Consider the following 27,639-nt stretch of genomic DNA (forward strand, 5'->3'; position numbering starts at 1 on the left):
GCTTATGTAATACGGGCGTTACAGTATTATTAAAGAGGCGGCGTTGAATTATAATGGTCTTATGGAACTATTATGGACAATAGGATAAGATTTAGATAGGAAAGGGTGGACTTTGATTATACAAAATGAAAACTTATGAAAATGGGTGAACAATAAGCATAGTATAAGTTAGATTTCTTATTGTGGACTTATGAAATATTTAGTCAAAACTTATGGAATTACAATTGAATAATTAGTAAATGGTACATAAGATAAGATTTGATTAAGTGGCTGCAGATAATAAAAAAGACAGTGAATAATTATGTTGTGACTGTGACGGGTAGGTATTGGATAAGAATTGGTTATGACTGGTGTGAAAATGTAAAACTTAGGAAAATAATATTCAAAACTAACAATACACTTATGAAATTATGACAACAAATATTCAAAACCTTGTAACACTCAAGCAAGGGACATCTGCAAAACATGTATGTTCGGCTAATCATCTGAGAGCAGCTGAGAGCGCTTCCCAGCAGCCAAAGCACCCAAAGCAAGTTAAAAATCTTGCTTTCGGGGCTTTCGGTGCTGGAGAGCGCTCTCCAGCTAGTACCCTTGCTCTGGCGGACATACAGGTTTTGCAGATGGAGTAATGAATATAAATTTCATGCTAAGAAGTGATGTGTGATGTAACTAACTGTATGCTATGGAATAATAGGAGTAATGAATGTGAGGCATGGAGTAATCATTTTCTGGACTTGTGGAGCAATGAGAGCAATCAGGGAATAATGAATCAAGTATATAGTAATTATTTTCTTGACTTTGGAGCAATGAGAATAATTGATATCATGTGATAGAATAATAGCAGTAATGAATATGAAGTATAGAGCAACTGTTTTCCAGATTTTGGAATAATTGACTTGTGGAACAATGAGAGTAACTGACCTTATGCTATGGAATAATAGGAGTAATGGATGCAAGCCATAGAGTAATCATTTTTTAAACTTGGAGCAATCAGGGAATAATGAATGTGAGGTATAGAGTGATTATTTTCTTGACTTTGGAGCAATGAGAATAATTGACTTGTGGAATAATGAGAGTAAATGACTTTATGGTATGGAGTAATAGGAGTAATGAATGTGAGACATAGAGTAATCGTGTTTTAGACTTGTGGAGCAATGAGAGCAATCAGGGAATCATGAATAAAGTATAAAGTAATTATTTTCTGGACTTTGGAGCAATGAGAATAATTGATATCATGTTATAGAATAATAGCAGTAATGAATGTGAAGTATAGAGCAACTATTTTCCGGATTTTGGTATAATTGACTTGTGCAACAATGAAAGTAATTGACTTTATGCTAATGGAATAATAGGAGTAATGGATGCAAGCTATAGAGTAATCATTTTTAGACTTGGAGCAATCAGGGAATAATGAATGTAAGGTATAGAGTGATTATTTTCTTGACTTTGGAGCAATGAGAATAATTGACTTGTGGAATAATGAGAGTAAATGACTTTATGGTATGGAGTAATAGGAGTAATGAATGTGAGACATAGAGTAATCATGTTTTAGAGTTGTGGAGCAATGAGAGTAATCAGGGAATAATGAATCAAGTATAAAGTAATTTTTTTCTGGACTTTGGAGCAATGAGAATAATTGATATTATGTTATAGAATAATAGTAGTAATGACTTCTCTAAGATTCAGTAAGAGACAGGGAAGACATCAGCCAACTATTCATGCATGTGAGACAGGCCAATAGACATACTCACCTGGCACTGGAGGCTAGGACACATTGGGATACGCCGTATACTATGCAGGGCCAACTGGAAGCTCATGGATGGACTGAACATAACAAAGAAGGAGGTTCACGGAATGTGCGAAAAATTGTCTATACGGGAAGGCCATGAAGCACCCGTTCGATGAGATACTAACCCACAGATCAGAAGTGCTGGAAAGGGTACTTCTGGATCTGTTTGGACCCTTGAGAATGCAAACTTGTGGGGGGGTGAGCTACCTAATGCTCTGCACCAATGGAAAGCCGTCATTCCAGGTACCATATTACCTGACAAACAAGCAGAAGGAGACCGGACTAAAAACGTTGCACAAGTACAGAACAATGGCCGAGAAACAGACCAGCAAGCAGCTAAAAGTGATCCAAATCAACAGTGGCAGGGAACTGAATAACAGACTAGTAGATGCATACTGTGCTGAAAATGGGATAATTATCAAGAAAGTCCCACCTGATTCATCGGCAGCTAACGGGGTAGCTGAGAGGTCATTCTGTACAGTCATAGAGGGCATCCATACCTTACGAGAAGATGCAGGACTCCCTTACTTATTTTGGGGAGAAGCATCCTGTTAAGATCATGTACACCGTGTAACCGTGCCAGAGCCACAGGGTGTCTAAGTGCGGAAGACGAGTGGGACAGTAGTGAAGTTATTAACAACACCGCCGTTACGCCGTTAGTCCCCGGAGATCGAGAGTAGAGAAGGGAGGAACTGAGAAGCAGCCAAGTCGGAGCGGCGGTATCGCCGGTGACGAGGAGCGAGCCAGAGGACGTCTAGTCCTAAGGTAGCGCAGAGAGTACTTCAAGGCGTTGAGCCTGAAGACTTAGAGAGCACAGAGTGGAAGAGGGAATCTAAGTCGATAATTAAACTGAGGAACTACAGTAGCGTACAAGCAGTATTTATATCTACGGAGCGGCGCAGCGGGGCGGAGCGCCAGACTAACTACTAGGAGTTATACGTGTAGTCCTGCAGGGTAAAGTAAAAGACAATAAAGAGGGACTAGAGTGAAAGGGTATGTGTAGCAAGAAAGAACAATAAGGAAGAGATTACAATAAAGGTGGATCTTCGGAATGCCGAGCGGCGGAATGGAGGCCCGAGGCATGGGCTTGACAGTATCCCCCTCTTAGGCTTGAGCCCTCGAAAGCCATTAATACCGGGAGTTGATTGGTCAACAAGGAAAAATTTTAAAGGCCGTCAGCATCGGGAATTTGGCCCGTCAGTCAGCAGGAAAATTTTCAAAAGCCGTTGGTGCCGGGGATTATCGTTAGTCATCCAAGAAAATTTTCGGTACACCGTAAACCGAGTACAACTCGAAGAAAATTTCTTGCTGGTCCGTGCGCAGTTTTGACCCTATAAAAAAGGGCCAGGTTTTGCCGCTATGGCCAAGTTCCCAAAACTCCAAGTCTACACATGTCCTCTAGTCGCACCACCACCAGAACCACCACTACCGTCGGCTCGATTCCGGTCACCGGCGCCCATCCAACTTCGCCCCCGGCCCCAACTCGCCCTTCAACGCCGGATCCCTCTGACGAGGAACGGGAGCTCGAGCTCCAATTGCAACTCACCAGGGAGAAGAACCGGAAGAGGAAGGAGGAAAAAAGGAAGGCGGAGGAAGAAGCTAGACAGAAAGCAGAGGAGGAGAGGCAGAGGCAAGAGGTCGCCGAGCGGGCCGCCAATGCCAGAAGATTGGAGGAAGAGGCAGCGGAGAAGAGAAGGAGGATTGCGGCAGCCGCGGCAGCGCGAAACCGCCGGGGCCCTTCCCCAGGGGAAGCATCTACTTCCGCTCGTCGAGTGGAAGTAGAAGTTCCTCGGGTGGTTAGGAAAGCCAAGGGCAAACAGAGGATGGAGGTGAGTGATTTCTGCCATATCCTCACCGACTTACTAACTCTAAGTTTTTTAGGCTAGCGGCGGAGATCCGGACGATGGCGGAGATGATGACGATGAAGACGACGATGAGCGAGTTCCCTGCGAACGATGCAGGAACAAGAAGATCCCTTGCCAGATGCAGGCTGGCAAGAGGAGTTCAATTATTTGCAAACCCTGTCACGACGCTAAGGTCAGATGCTCGTACTCCGGGCGGCCTTCGACGGTGAAGCGAGAGGGGGGAGGACAACCGATCGGCGAGCGCCTGGCGATCTTGGAGAGCCAGATGGCTCAGCTGCTGGCAGACAACCGGCAGCTTCGAGAGGGCCAGTTGAAGGACAACACCTACAACTGCCATATCAACCGCAAGTTGGACTGGTTGATGACGGACGCCGCGAGAAGGAGGAAAACACCACCGGAGATGCCGGAACCAGGACCTTCGCGGCTGCCGAAGAAGAGGAGAAGGGTCGTGGATAGTGAGGAGGAAGAAGAGGATAGGAGGATGGGAGAAGAAGAGGATGGAGAAGGAGAGGAGGAGGTAGAGGAAGAGGGAGAACCGGCGCCGAAGAAGGCCCGGTCGGAGAAAGGGAAGGAGAGAGCGGAGTAGAGTAACATCGGACATCGGACATCGGCCTTCGGCCATCTTCTTGTACTCTTCTTGTTGCCCTGCCTTCGTTATATAATTTTGTTTTTTGGACTTTGTATATATAAAAAAATGTTAACTCGATTTTGAAATCGGAAAGCGAATGGGCCGCGAAGCGGCGTAAGAAGTAATTAGTACGAAGTGTAATTAGTCTAAGTGTGAAAGAAATATAAGTGAAATAGTAGATAGAAGGAGAATGTAAGCAATTAAGAGAAAGAGATAAACACTCAATTTGCTATCATCGTGTTTATCCTCTAAACGCACAAAGTAGACTTCGGCGGAGCGCGGCGAAAAAGGGAAATGGAATAAAATGATTTTTTTTTGATCAAGGTCCAGGTTTGTGAGGGTATCGGGCGTGGAACGCCGGTACAAGTTCGTCAGCATGTAATTCATCAGCAGCAACCCAAGAGAACTCATCATCAGTACCTTCGTAACCGGCCCACCGAATGTAATAACGTAGAGGACAACGTTTATACCTTCTGTCCAGCTTGGAGTCGAGGATTTCGGCAACGTTGTACTCCTCTTCACCATCAACTTCAATTGGAGGTGGAGGAGATTGAGTACGATTCGGGAACGGGTTCGGCGTAACCGGCTCCAGCTGTGAGACGTGGAATACCGGGTGAATTCGGCGAAGATAGTCTGGGAGCTTGAGCTCATAAGACAAAGTACCAGGTCGACTGATGACCTTGAAAGGGCCAAGATATTTTTCTGAGAATTTTTCAGTAGGACGAGTAGAACGAATGTGCTTAGCAAGAACGAATACTTCGGAGCCGATCGGGAACTCCGGGTGCGAGATTCTTTTTCTGTCAGCTTGTTCCTTGTAACGAGACTGAGCTAAAAGGATTTCCTCTCGAAGGAAGACGTGGAGTTCATCGAGATTGACGACGAAGTCTCTGGCTAGATCAGACTTCATGTCGACCTCGGGCCGAACGGTGATATTTGGGTGGTATCCTTTGTTAGCGAAGAATGGAGTAATACCAGTGGAAGCATTGGGAGCGTTGTTATAGGCGAACTCGGCGATCGGGAGTAAAGGCGACCAGTCATCCTGTTGGTAGGAGCAATAGATCCTGATGTACTGCTCGAGAGTCTGATTGACACGCTCGGTTTGGAAGATCGATCCACGACGACGAGGATAGCTGTATAGCCATTCGACATTGGCAGTTGCTCAATGAAGTCCATAGAGATGGAGTCCCAGGGTCGGACCGGAACCGGCAAAGGTTTCAACAAGCCGTAAGGCCGGTGACGGCGGGGCTTATTGCGACCACAGATAGTGCAAGAGGTAACGTAGTCACGAACAAAGTCTCTGACCTTGGGCCAGGTGTATTGACGACGTACAGCTTCTAGAGTGTGGTTCTGGCCGAAATGGCCGGAGAGTGGATGATCATGGAAATAACGAAGGACTTGAAGGCGAAGGTCGCCGTGATTAGGAACATAAATACGGTTGTCAAGGCGTAGTAGCTTGTCACTACCTAAGCTCCAACGTTCATTGGAAGGATCTTTAGCAAGTTCCAAACCAGCAACGGAGCTCGGATCGGCGGGAAGGGCGAGAATGATAGCTTGGTGTAGAGCTTCGATATCCATGATAATCGAGGCTCGTAAAACGGGGCCTTCCAGGAAGGTAGCTCGAAGAGACGCAGTGAGTTGTTCGTTAGTAAAGATAGGGCGAAAGTTATGAGGGTTCACTTGGGCGTAGCCGATATCCCCCTCTTTAGGGTAGACGTCCCAGCGTCTATTTATCGAATCAGGTTTCTCGCCGAGTTTTCCCGGTCGGAAGCGGATGACCATATTAAATTGATGTAAAAATTCTGACCATCGGACCTGTCGGCGTGTAAGAACCTTGGTAGTAGAGAAATACTCAAGATTCTTGTGATCGGTGACGACGTCCACCGGATCACCCGAACCTTCCAGATAATGACGCCAAGCTTTAAAGGCCTCGAAGATGGCCAGTAGCTCTTTGTCGTGTGTATCGTAGTTGAGTTCCGCCGCATGAAGCGTTCTGGAAAGGAAGGCTAGAGGATGAATTTCACCGTCAGCATATTGGATGGAAAGAATAGCCGCAATGGCGTAATCGGAAGCGTTGGTTTCCACGATAAGTGGGCGATTTGGCTCCCAATGGGCCAGTATCGGCGCAGAAGTAAAAGCGATTTTGAGGTTTTCGAAGGCCTCTTGACAGCTGCTGTCCCAGATCCAGGGAGCGCCTTTTCGGGTAAGCCGAGTCATCGGCACAACGATATCGCTATAATTATAAATAAAACGACGATAGAAATTTGCGAAACCCAAGAAGGACTGAATGTCCTTAACCTTCCTCGGGACCGGCCACTCTAGAACTGTCTGAACTTTCTCCTTGGACATAGTCAATCCGTCGGGAGAAAGAATATAACCCAAATACTCAACAGTATCCATATTGAATTCGCACTTGTTGGGGTTGGCGTAAAGCCGATGTTTCCGTAACCGCCGAAGAACTTCCTTAACATGTTCTCGGTGTTCTTCTGGCGTATCAGAGTAGATTAGAATATCGTCAAGATAGACAATAACACAGACATCGAGCATGTCAGAGAAGATGTCATTAACAAACCGCTGGAAAGCCGCAGGGGCGTTCGTAAGGCCGAACGGCATGACCTTCCATTCGTAAGAGCCGTAGCGGGTCCGAAAGGTGGTTTTCCATTCATCGCCTTCAGCGATTCTGACTAGATGATAAGCGTGAGCGAGATCCAATTTGGTGTATATTTTAGCTCTTTTCGGAGCGTCGAGGAGATCTGATATGAGTGGGAGTGGGTAACGATCCTTTTTGGTGATACGATTGAGTCCACGGAAATCGACGCAAAGGCGTAGTTTGCCGTCTTTCTTCGGGACAAAAAGGACCGGAGCGCCGTGAGGAGAGGATGATGGGGTAATGGCACCAGTAGCCAGCTGTTTGTCAATAAAGTCTTTAAGGGCGACTAGCTCCTTTTCAGACAAAGGATAAATACGGCCGAGAGGCGGCGAAGCGCCTTCCTCCAAGTCAATCTTCAGGTCGTAAGGTCTGTGTTCAGGAAGTGAATCTGCAGCAATCTCGTCGAAGACGTCTGCAAACTCTGCGTACTCTTCGGGGATAGAAGGATGGAGTGGAGGGACAGTAGGAGTGGTGGAAGAGCGGTCGGCGGCGCGAGCCGCGACCTCTGAGTGGATAGCACGAAGTAGAATGGGTTCCATACCAGCGTCCTTGCAAGCCCTGTTAAAGACTGCAGCACTGACGAGTGCAATGTCGACCTCGGGAGTTTCCAGTTGAGCAGCGAATTGAGAGACCGTAGGATAAGAATAGATGGGTTCAAAGGGGAATTTGGACGAAAGGGGCTTGGCCCGTGGAGTCCGAGAGCGGCAGCGAGAGCGAGAGCGAGGTGAGTCCCCAGGAGGGGTCTCCTGAATTGTCGGTGAAACCGACGGCGAAGGTTCCGGTAGCGGAACAGCGACCTTTGCAACAACGGGGTTGATGGCAGAAGGTACAGACGTCTGTGGAGAATCAAGGTGTGAAGTGTTACGGAACGTAATGTTTCGAGATGCCCAGTCAATCAACGGATTGTAGCGGGATAAGAAACTGTAACCTAATACTGCTTTACAAGATGAATCTAAATGAGTAACATAAAAGGGTAATAGAAGCAGCTCGCCGGAAGGGAACCGAACGGCGATATTTGCCATATCGGTAATGGGTTTAGAAGATAATGAACCATCAAAGAGACGAAGATTAACAGGAGAAATTTTGGTCGTAGGGATAGAATTTTGTGAAACATAACGAGTATCGATGAAAGAGTCAGTAGAACCAGAATCAACAAGAGTAGGAAATTTAAGAAGAGCAGAAATAGGTTCGGCCGGCGCGGCCGAATCGGATAAAGGAAATTCAGTAGTCAATGATATTACAAGAGATCGTTCAATGGAGGAAAGAGCGGACGCGTTGAGATATAACTCCCCAGGTGAGGTACGAACCTGATCAACGCAGCTCCCATTTCGTACCGGGGAACAAGAGCTGCGGATTAGTTTTCCGAATCCTCTTCAACAACCTCAATGGTTGCTTCGGGGGTTTCTTCAACCTCGGCAGCACGGCCCTTCGATTCTCGGGCCTTTCGCTTGTTGCAGTCAGCAATCTGATGCTTACCACCGCAGAAGAGACAAAGATTGTTCTTCATCCTTCTTTCCCGTTCGGAGGGAAGTACCTTACCATCTGCTCCTAGATGGTTGAATGCGGGGCGCTGACCGCCGGATTGGCCGGAATTCGAAGAGTTCTGGGGCTTACCATTGTTGTTAGGCTTACCACCAGAGAAGGGTTTAGGTTTCGGCGTGAACGGCGCCGAAGAGCCCGAAGGCTGAGAATTGTTGTGCTGGTTAGTAGAACCAGTCTTGAAGTCCGAGGAACCCTTCTTCGGGTTCCGAGCAATAAAAGGCTTACCAGCCTCACGCTTCTTGGTTTCTTCGCGCTTCCAATAACGGTTGTCAATGCGAAGAACTTCCAGACGATAAGCGGCGAGCGTCGCCGGTTCGGGCAACCGCGCCATTTCATCCTTGATACGTTCAGCCAGGCCTCGTCCATAAGCCCATTTCAGGGCGGCAGAATCCCAGTTGGTGCTAGCAGCCAGGGTGTTGAACCGGATGTTGTACTTCCGGATATTCTCGGTTTCCTTCATCTTAAGGTTACCAAGGGCGTCCTCGGCCTCGCCTTGGGCGTCGTAAACGCCGAAGTTGTCCTGTAGCTCCTTTACAAGGGCCGTGAAGGACGACGTCCAGGCCGGCAGCGAGTCGAGGTCCGGGTCGAGGATATCAGGGACAAACCATTCTTTGGCTGACCCACTGAGATAAGAAAGAGTATAATTCACCTTCCGTTGGTCGGTGAAGTACTTGGGGCGGTCATTAAAGACCAGGGCGAGATTGACGAAGAACGTCTTGAGTTTTCGGGGATCCGAACCGTCGAATACCTCTGGCTCCTTGACCTTGCTCTTGGATTCAGAGCTGTCAGAGGGACGGCCGAGAGCGGCGAGGACGGTCCCAAGGGTCTCAATGGAACCCTTGAACCCCGAGAGAAGTTCCAACATAGCACGTTGCTCGTTGGGGATGTCAGGAGAGATTGGAGAACGGGGTCCACTAGGTCCACCAGGACCGCCGGGACCGCCGGGACCACCAGGACCGCCGGGACCGCCGGGACCACCAGGACCACCAGGTCCACTGGGGTCACCAGGTTCACCACGCGGTAAACCGCCGGAATCGTCATCCAGATCGTCGTTGTTATTATCGACGCCCGGATCGTTGGGGTCGACAGGAGGGTCTTGATCATCGTGATCACCAGTGTCCAAATCGAAGTGAGGAGGTGGGTCACGAGGAGATTCAGAAGCAGCGCGACGTTGGGGTTGTTTCCCCGTACGGCGGGCTAAGGCTTGGAGGATTGGAGAATCAATTCGAGTAGTAGACCGGCCCCGAGCCGGAGCGACCACGGGGGGTTGTCCCCGGCGAGGGGTCAGGACTTGAACAGGTTGTCCGTCACCAGTGTACAAGGTGCTGTACTCAAATTGTTGTTCCTTTTCCATGGCTTCAGGAAGAGTCGACGTAGTAGGAACTGTGGCTGGACCGAAACCGCGATTACGGCGACGTGGTTGACCGATGGCAGAGATAGAGTCGGAGAATGGGGCAAATGATTGAGCTGTAGTGAAGAAAGTGTTTTCTTCGGAGTTAGCTCTAGATTGAGCTCGAGTTTTCGGAGGCATAAAAAATGATATGTCAGTACGACGTTAACGGATTGAGTTTAATTATACTGTTAAGATCATGTACACCGTGTAACCGTGCCAGAGCCACAGGGTGTCTAAGTGCGGAAGACGAGTGGGACAGTAGTGAAGTTATTAACAACACCGCCGTTACGCCGTTAGTCCCCGGAGATCGAGAGTAGAGAAGGGAGGAACTGAGAAGCAGCCAAGTCGGAGCGGCGGTATCGCCGGTGACGAGGAGCAAGCCAGAGGACGTCTAGTCCTAAGGTAGCGCAGAGAGTACTTCAAGGCGTTGAGCCTGAAGACTTAGAGAGCACAGAGTGGAAGAGGGAATCTAAGTCGATAATTAAACTGAGGAACTACAGTAGCGTACAAGCAGTATTTATATCTACGGAGCGGCGCAGCGGGGCGGAGCGCCAGACTAACTACTAGGAGTTATACGTGTAGTCCTGCAGGGTAAAGTAAAAGACAATAAAGAGGGACTAGAGTGAAAGGGTATGTGTAGCAAGAAAGAACAATAAGGAAGAGATTACAATAAAGGTGGATCTTCGGAATGCCGAGCGGCGGAATGGAGGCCCGAGGCATGGGCTTGACACATCCAACACCTTTATCTATGTTGACCACTTTGTACCCTCGTCGAGATCCCCGGACACGGTCCCAGTAGAAGCATGGACCAGGAAAAAATATGACATCTCCCACCTCAGGCCATTTGGCTGCGACTGCTGGGCTACGCTACCCAGTGTCATATGCATGCAATTCACCCAATACGCTTCCCGGCCCGGCCCGGAGCGGCCGGACTTCGGAATAATTACCTTGTGACTTATTTATTATTCCGAGCTTTCATCGAGGTCTTATGACTACTGTATTTGGGATGTATATAAGCTAGAATACTTTGTACGTTGTAGTCAAGCTTGAAATCAAGTGTACCATCTTATCCCACTCTTTAATATCTCCTTTACCTTTGCTTCCGGACTCCCGGATCATCAGGAACCCCATTTAGGCTGCTCATCCCAATCTTGCACTCTTGCCATAATTCCCGGGGACACCAACAGTGTGTGAAGGGTGTTGCTAATAGCTTCACCAACGTCCCACTCCCAGTGTGTACTACAGGCCAGTACTCGGCTCTGGACCTCGGAGTTATCCCGGCCCATTTCCGGCCCATATCTGGCCTCAGAACTGCTATAGTTATTGACCTGTAGGCACGGTCTTGTCACCCAGGAGGAGAACCGATGGCAAACTCAGATGACAGGCAGTCAGAGGGAAACTAATCGGCTACATGGGGAGGAGGGGCTACAGAATTTGGATACCAGAGACTAAGAAAGTGGAGGAATCCCATGATGTGACATTCGAGGAAGGATAACCACACCATACACAACAACCGGTGAAGAAGTACTGAGAGATCTCACAGACTCTGAGCCTACTCGACTGATAGCCAACCCTTTGACTACTGCGGACAACAGTACCCACACCACGCCACAGCAGGAGCTACCAGATACAGCTACAATATTCGAAGGCAAGACTGCTAAGGCACCCAGGCAACAGCAGACACTGGAACCAACCTGACAAAGTGAGCGGGGACACATCCCATCACGGAGGTACATCAAAAGTGAGGAGTACAACCAACACAAACAGGACGTGCATGGACGGGGTGAAGCCTGGACGACAAGTGGCACAGACACAGAGGAATCCATTGCACTGATAGTGGAAACACCCTACTCCTTCACAGCAACGTCGGGTGACCTGTGAGTACCACAGTCATTCAAACAAGCAATAAAACATACAGATCTCTGGAGAGCACCAATGGAGCAGGAATTCAAAACATTGACACTAAAGGAATGCTGGGAACCTGTACCACTCCCACCAGACATGAACCTAATGGGAGGAAGGTGGACATATACAATAAAGTTCAATGCCCAGGGTAACCTCCTGAAAAGGAAAGCGAGGTATGTCACACAAGGCTACACCCAAGTCCAGGGCCAGGACTATGATAAGACATATGGCGGTGTCACATGGACTCCATCTGTGTGCATTGTATTGGCTATCATTGCAGTGCTGAAACTATCCATCTTCCAGGTGGGCTTCACAGCAGCATTCCTCAATAGCCCGATCACGCATAATGTATATATGAAACAGCCTGACGGATTTGTCCAGCCCGGGACCAAACACCTTGTATGCAAGCTCAAGAAATCTATATACGGCACCATGCAAGGCAGCCACAATTGGCAGACAACCTTAGCTGCAGGATACCGAGATGACGGATACATCACATCGCCTGCAGACCTGTGCATACGTTACTGATGCACCGGGGATGAATATACCATTACGAGCACCTACAGGAATGACATATGCAGTGGGTCCACTAGCAGAGAGGGCAGAGAGATTGTAGTCCGGGACCTCAGGAGAAGATAGGAGGCAAACAAAGTGACTACGGAGGTATTACTAGGCATGACCATCCAGCAGAACCCCAGCACAAAATGTATCACAATCTCGCAGAAGGCATACTTCCAGAGGATGCTAGCACATTTCGGACTCGAACATGTCCGGCAACACAACACACCACTACCACCCCACATCAAACTACAAGAACTACCTGACCCGATACCAGAGGCCGACCAATGATTCATGCAAGACAGACTGTACCGGGCTATTGTGGGGTTTATACTATGGGGACAAGTCTGCACTCGGCCTGACCTAGCATTCACGGGAAGCCTACTGGCCCGGTACCAGCTACGCCCAGGACAAGCCCACTGGGAATGTGTTGAATGGGTAGCAGGCTACCTGCTCAATACTGTCACAAAGCGACAGCGACAGGATGACTAGAGCAGGGAGGCGAAGCAATTTGAGCAAAGCAGTAGTGCGGAGCAACTGAGCAGAGTGGTAATGCGGAGCGACTAAGCGGAGCAGAGACAGACTGGTCCCAAGATAATGACAGAGAGGTCAAGATAAGTGACCAGGCTGTGGGGGTTTGGCTATTTATACATAATCCGATCTGCGAGAAACGACAATGTAATACTGTACAGTTTAGGAACAAGGAAAGTGGCGGAAGCCCGTAGAAGGAGAAGGGTAACAGGTGGATCAGTAATCAATGATGGGGGTCAGGTGGATCAGTAATCGATGGGATTTGGTGGTGATGTAATTGTACAAGTAAAGGCGTCGAAACAGTGAGAAAAGGAAAATGATAGGGGCTACGTACTTCATGACAGATACCCTCGACTACTCTATCACCTATGGAGCGCCAATGACATAGACACCGGGTGCAGGGCTCAAACCACATGTGTACGTGGACTCCGGCCATGCAGGATGTCAAGACACACTGAGGTTGACCTCTGGCTACGTGTTTTTCATGGCCAGGGCACCAGTGTCCTGGAGCTCAAACAGACAGGTGACTGTTGCACTCTCGACAACCAAATCCAACTACATAGGACTTTCCAGAGTAACTCAACAAGCCGTGTGGCTCGCGTCCTTCCTCTTGGAAGTTGACTTTGGGGCAAAGCGGACCTATCAGCATGCTAGGGGACAATTTCAGGTGACTTTGCCTAACGGAGAACTCCAAACAACATGCCCTCATGAAGCATATCACAATGCAACACCACTACATGAGGGAAAAGGTTGCTAGTGGAGAGGTGGTCATTCAACGAATCAGATCTGGTGAGAATGTCGCGGACATCTTCACCAAAGCACTGAGCGGGACACTTTATTCGAAATTGGTTTCATTACTCGGACTGGATCATACAGAGTAGGGGGGGTGTTAGGGAAGTAATCCGTGCATAGGCCAAGCGGACAGTTACATAAACAGCATTATTATCTTATACTGTACAGTAGTAGATATACCACGCCGATGGCGATTTCAATTCCCTCAGTTGCTTCAAAGACAACTGAGGTAAGCCCCGAGTATACTAGCATACAATGTCATACTAACCAACCATAGTTATATCCTAACACCCTGCTGCGTGTGTCTCCTGCCAGTTGTGGCTACCTTGCATAGTCCCGTAGATGGATTTTAGGTACCGGCAGGACGGTATATAGCTTTGCAGTCAAAGCTTGGCACGGTTCGCCCGTCCCGCCTGCGAGATTAAGCGCCCATTCATTCGAAGCCGTCACCGCCAGACTACCCTCCAAATTTGCTATTTGCTTATTGCATTGCTTAGCTGGTAAGCCCATGTTGCAGATGCTCCAGGCCCCAGCTTCTCGCATAATGGTGTGTTGCCCACCTGCAGATACAACGTGGACAAATTCGAATACCTTATTCGTAATTTGCTTTGTTTCAAGCCTTTCAATCAATACATCATCAATGTTCAACCTTCGATGTTATCTTTCTATGGTCAGGGTGAATGCCTTTGTCTCAGCGACACGTTCCCATTTTTTCGATATATAAAAATAGAGGTTCATCCAGTGCTCTTCCCCAGATCCACCAAATGCCCTCTCTAATCCTCGTCCCGTTGTTCGACCTTATTTTCAAAACTATACCTATCATCGTCATGGCTGTGCAATTCATCACTCGCCTCGCTCATACAACTTTCCGCTTCGTATACAGAGTTGCCACTGGACTGGCCACTATATGGTGGAAAATTCTGTATGTCTTGACCTTTGTTTCGCTCAATATCCTTCCTCTTTTGTCCACAATCAACTTGCGCCCACTATGTGCTGCGCCCGGATTCTCCAGCATCAGCTTGTGCACCGATTTTCACACATCCGACCATCCACTCCGTCCCCTATGGGCTGATTTTCCTCGTCTCATGAACATACAAAGTTCGACGTTTGAACAACTTCTGGACAACTCGGTGGGAGGCTCAGGTCTTTCACTAGACGTCAAGAAGGCTGAAATGGCTATGTCTGACCTGGTTGTCCTTGTAAAATTCAGTGAGCTGACCGGCAAGGATATCCTAGGCAAGCAATTCATCTTTGATTACATTCCACTCGCACTGATTGTCCATCTCCAGCTGATGCATTATCGAGTTTTGCTCATGACGCCCGTCGAACAGGACGCGGACTTCAAACATTGGGCTCGAAGGTTGGAGGTGCTGTAGACCTGTATGTTTCTCTGAACTCCTGAATCTGAGTTCACTTGCTCATCATTATCTTATCATAGTATACTCGCGGTCAATGAATACGCCATGGCGAAACTTTCTTCTATTCCACCATCAACTTCCATCATCCCTTCAGTATTGGTTCCCTTCAATACGGTATCTTCTGTGGAGAAAATGTTCCTACATGCTTTCGCTGAATCGATGAACACACTTTCCACCATCATTCAACGCCTCATTCTCCTTGCCGAAGTCGAGCTCTCTAATTTGGAGAAACTTGAGGACCATCTTACATTGATCCATGAAATAGTCTCGCGAGAGGATTCGACCATCTCTTCTGCTAAGGCTGAGCTCCTCGGAGAAATCTGGACTTGGCTTGGTGGTAATCAGCGCCAACTGAGAGGTCACGACGCGCACTTACAGCTGCTTCGTGGAATCGGTGCTTATCGTAAGCAAGCGCTAGCTCATGTGGTATCTGCCCTACAGATCTTGAGGGCTCTCGGTGAGGACATGGAGGATATGAGAGAAAGAATGATAATGCCGGATCTGGTGGGCTCGCAAATCCCGTTGGAAGTTCAGATTAGCAGTATACAACTTGGTGTGCAAAGGCTTAGGGATTCTAAGGTCTTGGCAAAAGAAAAGGAGGGGGGCGATGCGCGAAGGGTTGCCATTGTGGAAGGACAATCGACAGATCATCTAGACCTATAGTAATGGACATTATCCGGTCAGCTAGCTATCTTGCGGCCTTGATATATCCTTTTTCTTCGCTCAGTCGCAGCTGCTATGTATTATCATTAGAGTTTCAATTTGTACGTCCTCTGTTAACCTGAGAGTAGAACAAACTCCGGCCTGGGAAGGTTAAGGGATTTTTCAACGGCATATGCCCGACGTGGCCCTCACAACCGTTCATTCCATTCGTCGACATCAGTACCTACGTCTTATATGCATGCTTCGGAACCGGCGACGCGCCTTCAAACTCCTCACAAATGTAAAGGCCAAACTAGCATATCGCCGGGTGCCACCACCCTTTGAAGTCAAAGCCGTTTGTTCTCGACTTGAATTTGATCATGCCACTATATATAACTTCTTGAATCCATCTATCACAGCCCACCTGCGTTTTCTCGAAAGGATGGAGATTGTACGAGCACTCGACGAGGATCTAACGAACATTCGGACAGCTTGGGATGAAGTTCGCAATGAAAGGCTCTCATCAATTCCTGCTGTTGATTGGCAAACCAGAAGCTCGTTTCGGAGGTTAGCTGTGCAGACGGTGAGCTCTGTTGCATTTTGCAATCACTCGTATCGCCTAAGTTGCAATCTTTGGAGAACATGCTTTTCAATTACATTCAGACACTGGAGCGCAACTACTCTCCTCAAATCTCTGTGCTTCAAGAACAAGCGACGTCGCTACCTGGGATCAGTTACAATATTCGTTTGCATCAGGCTAACGCCCAGAACACGGTCACTCTTCAGCATCTGATTACTGGGCTAACTCAGCTGTCAGATCAAGTTCAGTGTTCTATTTCAATGATCGAACAAAATGTACTCAGAAACGCAACGTCAACAGCGCTATAAAAATGACCTGGCTTTTTTTGACACGCTGAGATCCGACATCGGTGAGTTTTCCATGGAACCATTCTGCTTGAATCCAAAAAGCTAATAGCATGGGCATACAGTTTCAGCTCGTTCTAAGAGCTGGAGCTCTTCATCTGAGATGAATGCGGAATACATACAAGCCCTTCAGTCTTCAACCAGCTGTCGCGAAGTCGTTGACCTGTTTGTTGAAAAGCTTTGTCTCACAGTGCAGGTTCCCCGCCATTTGTCTTCGAATGGTCCTTCAATGACGATTTTGCTTGCGAAATCTGAAACTTTGCAAAGCGTCCATCATATTCCTCAAAATTCCAGTGTAATCCTGAAGATGAACACACCTGTCCAGGAAACTAGCTATCGAAGTGGCACAGATAACATTCGACATGTGAAAGCAGCCAATCGATCAAAGATGCAAACAGAGAGGGTGCAGAATCTCCAACTAGACGGCCTATCGAATATACCTGTGGGTCAACTCTTGGCATTTCACGTATTTTGCACACTGAAATATTCAGCAGGAAGATACGCTCAAAGCAAAGTTTTCTGAATACAAAAACCAGAAGCTGAATGAATGGATTCAGAGTGAGTGAAATTAGAATTGGGGTGAGAGATGCATTCTTACCGCGCTCCGTCAGCTGTCTCGGTTGATTAAACAGAGGTTGCCAGTCACCAGTCAGCGCATCAGCGGTGGGGAAACTGGTCCCTCTGAGCATACGTTGAGCTTCCTCGCGCCAGCCGATCACCTCGAGACGACCAAGGATCCTATAATGGATGTGACTATGTGACTATCAGAGAAAAAGTACAGGGTAGTGTTTCTTACGCTTGAACTCTCTGAGTGCGTAAGTCATTCAACTCCTCTGTACGTTGTGAGAGTTGATTTCGATGCCATATCTCGCATAAGCGAGCGTGCTGGAATAGACAGAAATATTGTAAGTGATATATTATGAGGGAAGACAGATAGCACCCAAACATTTTCGATTTCTTGGTACTCTTTTCTCTTTTGATTGATCCATACCCGGCGATCTTCTTCTGAAACTAGAGCTATGAATTGGGACCTCAATTCCATCGCTATTTCTTGATTGAAAATCAAATATTTGGGGTCTTTCCCTGGATATCTTTGCATCAGCCAGCGTGAGCATAATCAATTGGATCGCACGACAAACCAATACCATTGATCCACTCTCTGGGCAGAATGTTGTACGAGGTGAAAGGTTCGAGCATAGATAAGGTTTGCCAATGATATTCGGGGAACCTAAGCACAAGTTACCTTCAACCTTCAGCGGATCACGATAAAAATACACACATACCTTCTTGCGCAAGTCTGGCAACAACGCAAACGGAACTTCCAGAATACCGTGTTGCATCGCCATGTCCCATTGCAAACCTAGATAGATATTTCTTGATGAGACGATATATGAACAATCACCCTTATAGACACGCACATGGCAATTTTTATCAAAGAGAAGGCGAGCAAATTGGGGCTCATTCAGATCCTGCGGTAGAGGGGGCAGGCCCGAATCGGCGCTTTCTCGAGTGGTGCGCCAGAGTCTTTCCAAAGATTTGCGAAGCAGAATGCTTCGTAAATCTTTGCATGTTCGTGAAAGGTGCAGAAGATCTTCAGGACCACAATAAGAGAAAATCTATAGATCTGTTATGTGAGAATCATTATGAAGTGTATATGGTTGAGTTCGTACCTCATAACAAATTTCCAGCGGGACATCCTTCATTAATCTCCCTAAAAGGCCAAACTTTCCTCAAACCTTCCTGAATTGGGGAGGCATCCTTCGACCTTTGCGTGATTTCATGCCCCGGGAAGGATTGTGATTTTTCTTCGCGCGTTTCTTGGGACGCAAAATACCATTCGGTTTCCAGTCCTGCTCGGAATCTGATGGTATGTCATCCCCGATATAATGTTTTCTGGTCTTGGTGGATGATCGTAGCTCCATGTTGTGGAAGCGAGTGGCAAAAATACGAGGTGGCGGTGGTTGCAGAAAGAGTGTTATTTCCATTCAAGATGTAAGCATTAGATTCCACTACAATCATGAAAGACACCACGAACAAAGGATCCATAGCTGCATTTCCATTAGCGAACACGTGGGTGTCAATCTTAGAGCTGGGGTTTCGCGTTCGAAATTTAATTCAAGGGTATTATTCGTCCACCGAGCGAATATCGAAGCAAGGGGGTCGAGGCTATTTCTATACATCAGTACTTAAAATTCAGGGCAGAGTAAGACCTAACTGCTACGAACCGATGCGTCAACTGTTATCCGGAATGGAAAATGAGACATACCTATAGCTATATGCACCATATTACAATTCGTCCCATTGATCAGCCAGAAATTCGTTTCAAGATCCTGGAGCGCATCATGACGAGGAGATGGATGAGAGTTGAGATGAAAGCTGAAAAGACACTGAGTGACATGTATATATCGGTTGTCAAAGCCTACCTGATAGTACACAGGTATGTTATTCCGAAGATGCTCGCTGCAATTGTAAGTACTTAGCCGCAGAAATTTATACCTCGTCGTCGGATTCCAGAAAAGTTTCGAATCACGTGCATGATCTTGATAATTTGTATGATGTCATCAAATCATAACCTTAAATGTGATGCTTCTCCTGTACCAGTTCTCTCCGGGAACGCAAACCCTATAAGTAATAAGATTCTGGCTCGTCGTTGCAATTGCAATTGTGCTCGGAGGACTTTCCCACCTCACATGATCTCCCTTTCATTATACGTATATATCATGCATTGCTTTCGCTGCTTTGTCCATCGGATTCATATAAAAGGATCGTCCTTCAAATTGCCACTTGTGCTCAACTTCTATCGCTATAATAGCTATGCCCGTTACCTCGTTCTACGTCAACTTGCCACCCTTCCACCAGACTACCCATCATGTCGTCCAACTCCCTTCCTTAACTCGCGACGTTAATCGATCAGACTCAATCGTGTAAGCGTAGCTGATAACTCTTCACTATTCGAAACTCATTCAAGTTGTAGGCGCTTAGAAGAAGATGGTCGTCCTAGGTCTCAATCTTTCGAACAAGATGACCCACTCGAAAAGTTTACTGCGGATCGTCAACCTCAGCTTTCGAATCCCAACCGGTAAATTTCTTTGCTCCCGCTCCGATCACGATTTAGAATGCTTCCTGTAGTGAAAGGATCCCTCAGCCCGATACTTCACAGGACGTTCAGCCGACCCATGATCCTATATCTAACTCCTTGAACGATGACAGGTGCTTGTGACCCTTCCCTACAAATTTTGTCATTTCCTCACCTCACATGTACGTATACTCACTTTGTAGGGAGATCCAAGCTTTCTTGAACACCGTTATCCGGGTCTCTGACCTCAATCCGCCACTGTCGACTGCGCACACGGTCGACGATATTAGTTCTTTAGGACTCGACCCATATGAAACAAAAATTGCCGATGTTAGAGATTCTTCCGTGCTCAACATGCAAATGGCTCCAACCAAAATTCCACGTGCGGATGTTATGACTGACTTCGCACTCATTCCATTGGAGGGTCCAACGGAAGCACCAGGAGCCGGAAACTCTGATCAAAGCCCCTCGGCTCATTGCCCCCCCGAACACAATTTACCAGTGTCTCGCGTGAGAGCTTCTGGACAGTTGATCGAGAAGAACGACATCGCAGTCGGAAGTTCAATGGAATTAGGATTGTTGAACACTCGTCTATGGAGTGATGAAGGGGTGAAGGGGGTGCCCGAGTCCATCTCTTCAGCACTTCGGTACGCACCCTAAATAATCCTACCCCTTTCTGTCACTCAAGTTCATTTCCGTAGTCATAGACGCACAGTCTTTCGCCGGGATCCATACCCTATTCGGTCAAAATCTTCCAATATACGTCAAAGTCACAGCACCACTACTTCAGATGAGTACGATGGCTCCATTTTCACGCTTCCCTTGATGTATAGTGGTAGCATCAACGAAGCTGTGAACATCAATTCAACCTTTTGGGTTGACATTTTCCACTCACGAAAGGTTAAAGCCAAGACGTTTTACACTTGCTGGTACTTATACAGTACCCGTTCCCCACTCGACTTACCACCTACCCTTTCCCCTGGTCCCAGAGGGCCTAAGCATAACTATCTCTTTGTGCATGTCAACGAGGCTCAGAGAGAGAACCTTAATTCCACTCCTGCTGTCACTGACGGGCGCCCTACCCTTCTGAAATGCATGACAATGTGGATATGGAACAGCATCGCCGAGAGATGGGAGCATATTAATTACGGCGAGGAACGTTTCATCGCAGATGCGAAATCACCTTATTGCGTCTCCTTATATCGGGAAACCATACATCCGGAGTGGATTACCAAGAAGGCAATGAACAAGATTCTCAAAAAGTATCGAGGGTTTTAAAGTACAAGTACGTAGTGAGCCTTCATGTAATTATCTGCACAATTGTATCGGACGCACTCAAGATGCACTCGATTATCATAACCTAATCATAACTCGAATTCACTTTCCTGATGAATGTGGGTGAGTTGAAGAAGCGGGCAAGTTTTACCATGGAACATACCTTGTTCATGTTAAGATCATGTACACCGTGTAACCGTGCCAAAGTCACAAGGTGTCTAAGTGCGGAAGACGAGTGGGACAGTAGTGAAGTTATTAACAACACCGCCGTTACGCCGTTAGTCCCCGGAGAGCGAGAGTAGAGAGAGAGGAGCTAAGTAGCAGCCAGGTCGGAGCGGCGGTATCGCCGATGACGAGGAGCGGACCAGAGAACGTTAAAGTCCTAAGGTCGAGGAGAACGTACTTCGAGGCGTTGAGCCTGAAGACTTAGAGAAGAGTTAAGTTGAGAAGGGAGATCTAAGTTGATCTAAGTTGATAATTAAACTGAGGAACTACAGTAGCGTACAAGCAGTATTTATATCTACGGAGCGGCGCAACGGTGCGGAGCGCCAGACTAACTACTAGGAGTTATACGTGTAGTCCTGCAGGGTAAAGTAAAAGACAATAAGAAGGAACTAGAGTGAATGGGTATGTGTAGCGAGAAAGAACAATAAGGAAGAGATTACAATAAAAGGTAGATCTTCGGGATACCGAACGGCGACATGGAGGCCCGAGGCATGGGCTTGACAGTTCAAAGGTAGTGCATGCATAGTGGGAGCACCAATAGATGTCTCAGGTTGTAATGTGTATCCAAAATGGGAGGATATTAGTTCTAGAGGTAGAAGGAGGACTTCCTCTTCGAGCATATCGTAAAAAAGCCGACCGCCAGCGAACCCAAAAGTGCGATAGTTATCAAGCTGAGCATGTGAATCGGTTAGTGGCTTGTATAGCTGAATTTCGACGAATGTTTTTCCAACACGCTTTCCGTCCGATTCCCAGATAGCTGTGAAGATACGCTTGATAGAACCGGCACACCATTCGTTGGCACTTTCTTCATTGAAAACAACTTGGGCGTCGGGAAACGAGTGTTCTCGGGTGGTAAAAGTAAGACCTCGTCGTTTGATTCTGTGGTGTGTGCGAACGGAAGTCCACAAGCGCCATTTTTCACCAGTGCCATATCGTAGGACCTTGTCATAAGTCTCTGTCTTCATCCTTTTCAGTGACGAGACCGGCCAATCCGCAACATTCTCCGAATCGGACATGTCTTCGAAGGCAAGTGCGTCGTTTATACGAGTTCCGCGAGAATCTGATTCTTCAAAAGTGTCCCGATATAAAGTCACTAGCTCATCAACAATTGGTGGGAGTCCCTCTCCATGAAACAGAGACTTCAGCCTCTGCATCATGCAGAATCGTGTAAACATAGTCTTTTCCAGTTCGTCTGATTATGAAGATATCAGTTATATTTCACTTCAGGCAGACAAAAGGTGCACACCGAGTCGATCATTCGTACTTGTGTTTTGTAAAATATAGTTGAACCGTTCAAAGGGGAAACATCGCCAACTATGGACTGGACCGAATAGGCGCAAGAGGTTCCCGAAATGAACCATCATATGCTGGTAAGGGGTCAGGCGTGTGTGTGGATACAAACCACCCGAGCGATCATTTGTACCAAAACCAATCAGTCCCTCGAGATATGTTCGTATGTGAAGCTCGAACGACTGTGCACGATCTTCTGTCATGACCCTCATGTTAGCTAGACGAACGGCAGTCACGAGGTGCATAAAGTTGACGAGCATCTTGTATCTGCGTTCTTCGCGAGGCAAAGATCCCCAGAGGCGGATTAAGGTGATCGGTAGATTGATGTTGCAAAATGCGCGCCATTGGTCGGCAGTAAATTTGCCCTGAGAGGCCTCGCCCGGATGACGAGGAGCAACGGCCATCCACGACGGTACTTGAAGTTTTTCCATGTCCTCTCGGACAGCAGCAAGAGTGTTCTTTCCTAATACTCCTGATCTCTGGCCTCCGACTTTGTTCAAGAGCTGTCCATCATCGTTGGTTACACCTAATTCGAGACGCTTAACAAGAACGAATGAGCAGCTCTGCTGAAAAAGAGAAGCAACGACGGCGCACAGTTTCATGTATCAGATCACGCTTTGCTTTGTTTGTGGAGGGTATGACAATCTCGCCTTCCTCGAATGAACCAGAGTCTGAATGATAACCTTCCATGTCGAAGCCATCTAAATCATAGGGCTCATAATTAAGAGATTGATCAGACTGGGTTTCGAAAAAATCTGTCTCATCTTGTACATCATCTCCAGTTGTTTTTTTATGATCCTGAGCTGCGGCCCTCTTTAATGTCTGGATAACTCGAGATATGCCTTCCAACGTCTTTTTACTATACCGATCGATTTGTGATTTTGTTGCATTGAGTAGAAGTTTGTGATATCCGTCATGACTAGGTTCAGCAAGTTCAGCGGTGGGGTGTTTTTGTAATGGCTACGAGCCATCCAAGAATGTCAATTAAGTCACAGAGAATATACAGAATCTCACACCTGAACAACGGAGACCGCAGGCGAAGAATGGGATGGACCAGGTTGAGGATGAATCTTCTATATGGCATACACAATTGTTGGTGCAAGGCAGGTATGGGAAGGAAAAGACCCACCTGCAAGACAACAGTCAAATTTGGATTGGTGTCGGTAGGAGCAGGCTATTCAAAGGATGATCAGGGGCGTATTAGTTAGTACATTCGTAATAGACAGACGCACTTGATTAACGCCAGCAGAGGTTCCTGCATCTATGTTCAGATTTGAATTTGAATTTCCTTTATTCCTCTGACAAATATAGAACCATTAGTTGCCCAACAAAAACAAAATCGCCTGACCTGTTTGAACAATTCATTGAGAAGAAGGCGTTTATTTTGGGACGGTTCACCGTTTTTCTTGAGTACTTGCACACAGTATTCCTTTGCTAATTTTTGGATAGCCTCTGGTGAGAACTCTTTAAGTAAGTGGGACTTGGATTTTCCACTTGTAAATGCTTCACGAGCAGCGAGTAGTTCTGCGTCTCTGAATGTTTCAACCTGCGAAGATGTTTGTGCTGCTATTTGAGAGATCGCTGGCATCGATCGCTGATTTGAGAAGGAATCTACATTCTGCGGATCCTGGTGTACTTGGGTTCGCCAGAGTTTGACTATACGCTGTAGATATGTCAGTTACAAGGCCTTTGATGATATAGACACATTTTCTTAACCAATTGTATGAGCGAATCTGCTAATGTCTTCTGGTTACATCGATAGTCAAGACCCTCTTGAAGGGCAAGATAACGCAAAGAATCTGCTTTTAGACCCTTGAGGTCACGGGCAGATCCATGCTCAAAAATTTCTCTCGCAAGAGCCTTTCTCTCCTCAGTCGGAAGTTTGATCTCCCACAATCCTTCGCAGTCTACGAGCTCGGTGTTCATCCCCCAAATTTGACGGCAATGGCGTTGGAAGACACGGAGGTAAAATCCATGCATAGGATCGATAACGGTGTTTTGTACGGGATTCCAATACTTCAGTCGTAAGATCTCTGAATACCTAACCCCGTTTTGTTGGAAGAGCTGGTTACGCTCTGCCTCAGACTGGGCGGCCAGCCAGGCACTAGCCCCTCGACGATGTTCCTCATTAGTGCGAGGAATAAATGACAGCGGGTCCAGATCATTCAGATTCGATGTTTTGCACATCGAACAAGAATCAGCAGCACTGGTGTAATGAGCAAACCCACCAAGAAGTCGTGCCGCGGGCATGTCACATACCAACAGAATAAGAGCGGCTCTGACAGAAAGTCCCCGGAGATGACGACTAGTTCGTGCCATAAACATGCCTTGGTCCCAGAGTTGTTCAAGGTCATCAATGAGCGGTCGTAAGATATAGTTGATTTGGTGACCAGATGGCTCTTTCGGACCAGGTATAACTCCAACCAGAAATATATTTTCCGGTTTGAGTCTTACTTATTTTGGGAGGGAGATTTAAGCAAACAAGATATATCCCGCCGATACTGGCTTTCTTGCCTGCGGTACGATTACCGTAAGGATTGAAACCATCTTGATTCAAGTTAAAGATGAGACAATTTTCGTCGGAATTCTGGGAGAGTAGGAAAGGTTTTTCGCCGTCAGGACCAAGAAAGTTACGAAGATAGTCAGATTGCCAAATATCTCGAACTTTACCATCGGCAGGGGGTTCGGGATTATAACGGCGTTCAATATGTGGTGCGATATCTCGACGATTGTGCATCCATGTAATCCATTGCTTCAAATTTTGATAGCGAAAGTGCCTCGCTGGATCACTTTTGGGACGCTGCCGATTGGCGTTCGTGGGAAGTGGCGAGGGAGGGCGAAGTCGGTGGTTACAGTGAGGGCTATTGGGAGCTGGCCTATTGCTGCATAGTTCAGGGTAGTCGTCAATGTCAAAGAGCTGAAAACATTTTGGACAACAAGCGTAAGCAGTGAACGTTGGTTGTAAGTCGAGCCTGGCGATCACGGTGACACGCCTAAATTTTGGCTAGACGTCTATGCTGTGAATTGTGACATTTTCACGTATAGATTTGTATCAAGAGGACTGTAATTGAGACCCAGATTGACAGTCAAAGTCGATACTGAATCAGTCTAATAAGTTGAAGGGACCATATACCCATACTACCACAAGTTGGTTAGTTTACCCATCCCCGATACTACCTACGGATAGCAGTCTACCTGTTTGTCAAGCAGGATTATACCAGACTCGGACTACATCCGAAGGATGACCATTCACGTATGACATACCAAGGGTATTCTTATTGGACCTTACACTGGCAGGAGTTTGGAAGAACTTACTCAAGTGACCATGAACCGAGGATTGACTCGAAATGACTTTCTAGAACTCAGGAATTATCAAATACTCCTTCTAGAACAAGATCATGCATTAATCTAAAGGACTGCGATTTAGTCTAATAGACCAATCAAGTTGCATGGTTGAGGAAAATGACTAGAAGAACGATCGAAGTACTGCGAGGCTCCGAAGACATATCAAATGAATGTCAAAGAGTCCTGACGTAGAAAATATTGAAGAATGCAATTAAATGAATACTATGTGTAACTCCCTTGATTGAGTATAGGCACAATGGGTGTCTATTGAAAGAGAGAAGCAATTAGTTTAATCCAGATGAATCAGATTGATAGGATTAGAATCGAGGAGAGCTGATTTGCCTCCGGACGAGGTGACAAACGATCGAAGTAAGTGTTGAACAGCAATGACAGTTGAACACCATTCGAGTCATCCTCCAAAAACAATTAAATTAAATGAATATCGAAGTACCTACCTATGTTTGGAGGTATACTAGAATCTTGGAACCAATACGGGCCAAATAAGGACATGAAGATTCAAATTAAATGGTATCTGACCGAGTGTAGAAGTTTCCTGGCGGTTCCGAACGTTTATTGTATTAAATTAATTGTACTGTGCGACTCTATATCCTGTATGTATAAATAGCGATCCGATGTATCTGGAATACAAGTGATTTTGGGACGACGTTGCAGTGCTAATCCGTAAAAAGGAAAGACACACTCCCGCCAGACTGAAACCTCTTCGCTAGCAGCCATTCGGGCCCGGCACTTGTGAGTATAGGAACGTCGTGTTCTGCTCCTTGTGACTGCGAGAAGTCTATCCAGTTGTTGGGTATTCTTCAAACTTAGGATCAATCGTTGGTCTTAAGGGCAAATCACGCTGTGTGGTTGTGCCAGCACATAGTTCTAGCCCTCCGTAGGGGTCTGTGTGTTTCGGTTTTAATTTACTTTGATTCAAACCCCCAATTCTTGATATACCCAAATCAATACAAACCAAAGTACAAATCGTGCTGAATCTACCTTGATCAAAGGAATATATCAAATCCTTAGAACGATTCAAATTGATTGATCAAAGCTTTGCGGAACCTTTGCCAACGCTACCCCTTGCTATTAAATAAATTTGATAGCAGTGAACTCGCATATTGTGTATTAGATTGGTTGGTTGGAGTGCCCATTAGATTCCTTCCTTTCTCTTTCACACAAAAACGAGGCAAGCTCGTTATCTGGAGCCCACCGCGAGGGGTGGTTTTGAAGCTACATTTAGCTTGATAAATTAAATTGAACGTTTGTTTGGATTATATTCGATTATTTGGTAGAAGTGTGTTGATCTTTGTGATACCATTTCTGTGAACTGTCAACATTAGTTCATCAGGAAAACCGCGTACTTCGAAGAATTCGGAGAAAGCAGGAGTTTTGACACCGGAAGAATATCGTAAAGCAGGAGTTGTATTTGGGAGATCTACGTTCGGCACATCAGCTCGAACATCCCTATTAAATCCTACGAACGAATCCAGTCGTCCATCCTCTTCTCAAATACCGACAGAAGAATCGCGTGGAAGTTCTGTTTCTAGAGGAACAGGATCATCTATATCTCGAGGAAGACTTACATCTTTGCCGAGGAATTTGAAGAAATCTAATCTCGATCCGAAAAGGAAGAGAAAAGAAATTAATCCGATTGATTTAGAAGAAGATAGAATTGAATTGATTGCTCCAGAGTCAATTTCAACATCTTCTACGTCGATTGAATCAACTAGATTGATAGATACGTTACATCAGACTATCTCTCAAACAAGTAATACGATTGAACCAGTCAAA

The 27,639-nt window shown here is 46.6% G+C and overlaps 4 protein-coding genes across 4 annotated transcripts; 2 read left to right on the forward strand and 2 right to left on the reverse strand.

Moving 5' to 3' along the window:
* Positions 1-14,705: 14,705 nt before the first annotated feature.
* On the forward strand, positions 14,706-15,704 carry C8R40DRAFT_1027372 (uncharacterized protein; the record flags this gene model as incomplete). The annotated part of the gene is made up of 3 exons (XM_046223097.1): positions 14,706-14,859; positions 14,940-15,030; positions 15,089-15,704. Coding segments are annotated over 3 exons (861 nt in total), but the record flags the coding sequence as incomplete, so codon positions are not given.
* A 2,342-nt stretch (positions 15,705-18,046) lies between these two features.
* On the reverse strand, positions 18,047-18,355 carry C8R40DRAFT_995706 (uncharacterized protein; the record flags this gene model as incomplete). Its single annotated transcript, XM_046236773.1, has 2 exons — positions 18,047-18,250; positions 18,305-18,355. Coding segments are annotated over 2 exons (255 nt in total), but the record flags the coding sequence as incomplete, so codon positions are not given.
* Positions 18,356-19,448: 1,093 nt separating this feature from the next.
* On the forward strand, positions 19,449-20,988 carry C8R40DRAFT_1074941 (uncharacterized protein; the record flags this gene model as incomplete). The annotated part of the gene is made up of 5 exons (XM_046226783.1): positions 19,449-19,558; positions 19,609-19,713; positions 19,764-19,844; positions 19,914-20,357; positions 20,412-20,988. The coding sequence occupies 5 exons, from the start codon at positions 19,449-19,451 to the stop codon at positions 20,986-20,988; spliced, it is 1,317 nt and encodes a 438-aa protein (XP_046079440.1).
* A 767-nt stretch (positions 20,989-21,755) lies between these two features.
* Positions 21,756-22,979, reverse strand: C8R40DRAFT_990001 (uncharacterized protein; the record flags this gene model as incomplete). Its single annotated transcript, XM_046236715.1, has 2 exons — positions 21,756-22,402; positions 22,457-22,979. Coding segments are annotated over 2 exons (1,170 nt in total), but the record flags the coding sequence as incomplete, so codon positions are not given.
* Positions 22,980-27,639: the final 4,660 nt, after the last annotated feature.

This window comes from Lentinula edodes (assembly GCF_021015755.1).
Source record: "Lentinula edodes strain Le(Bin) 0899 ss11 chromosome Unknown C8R40scaffold_72, whole genome shotgun sequence".
Lineage (NCBI taxonomy): Eukaryota > Fungi > Basidiomycota > Agaricomycetes > Agaricales > Omphalotaceae > Lentinula > Lentinula edodes.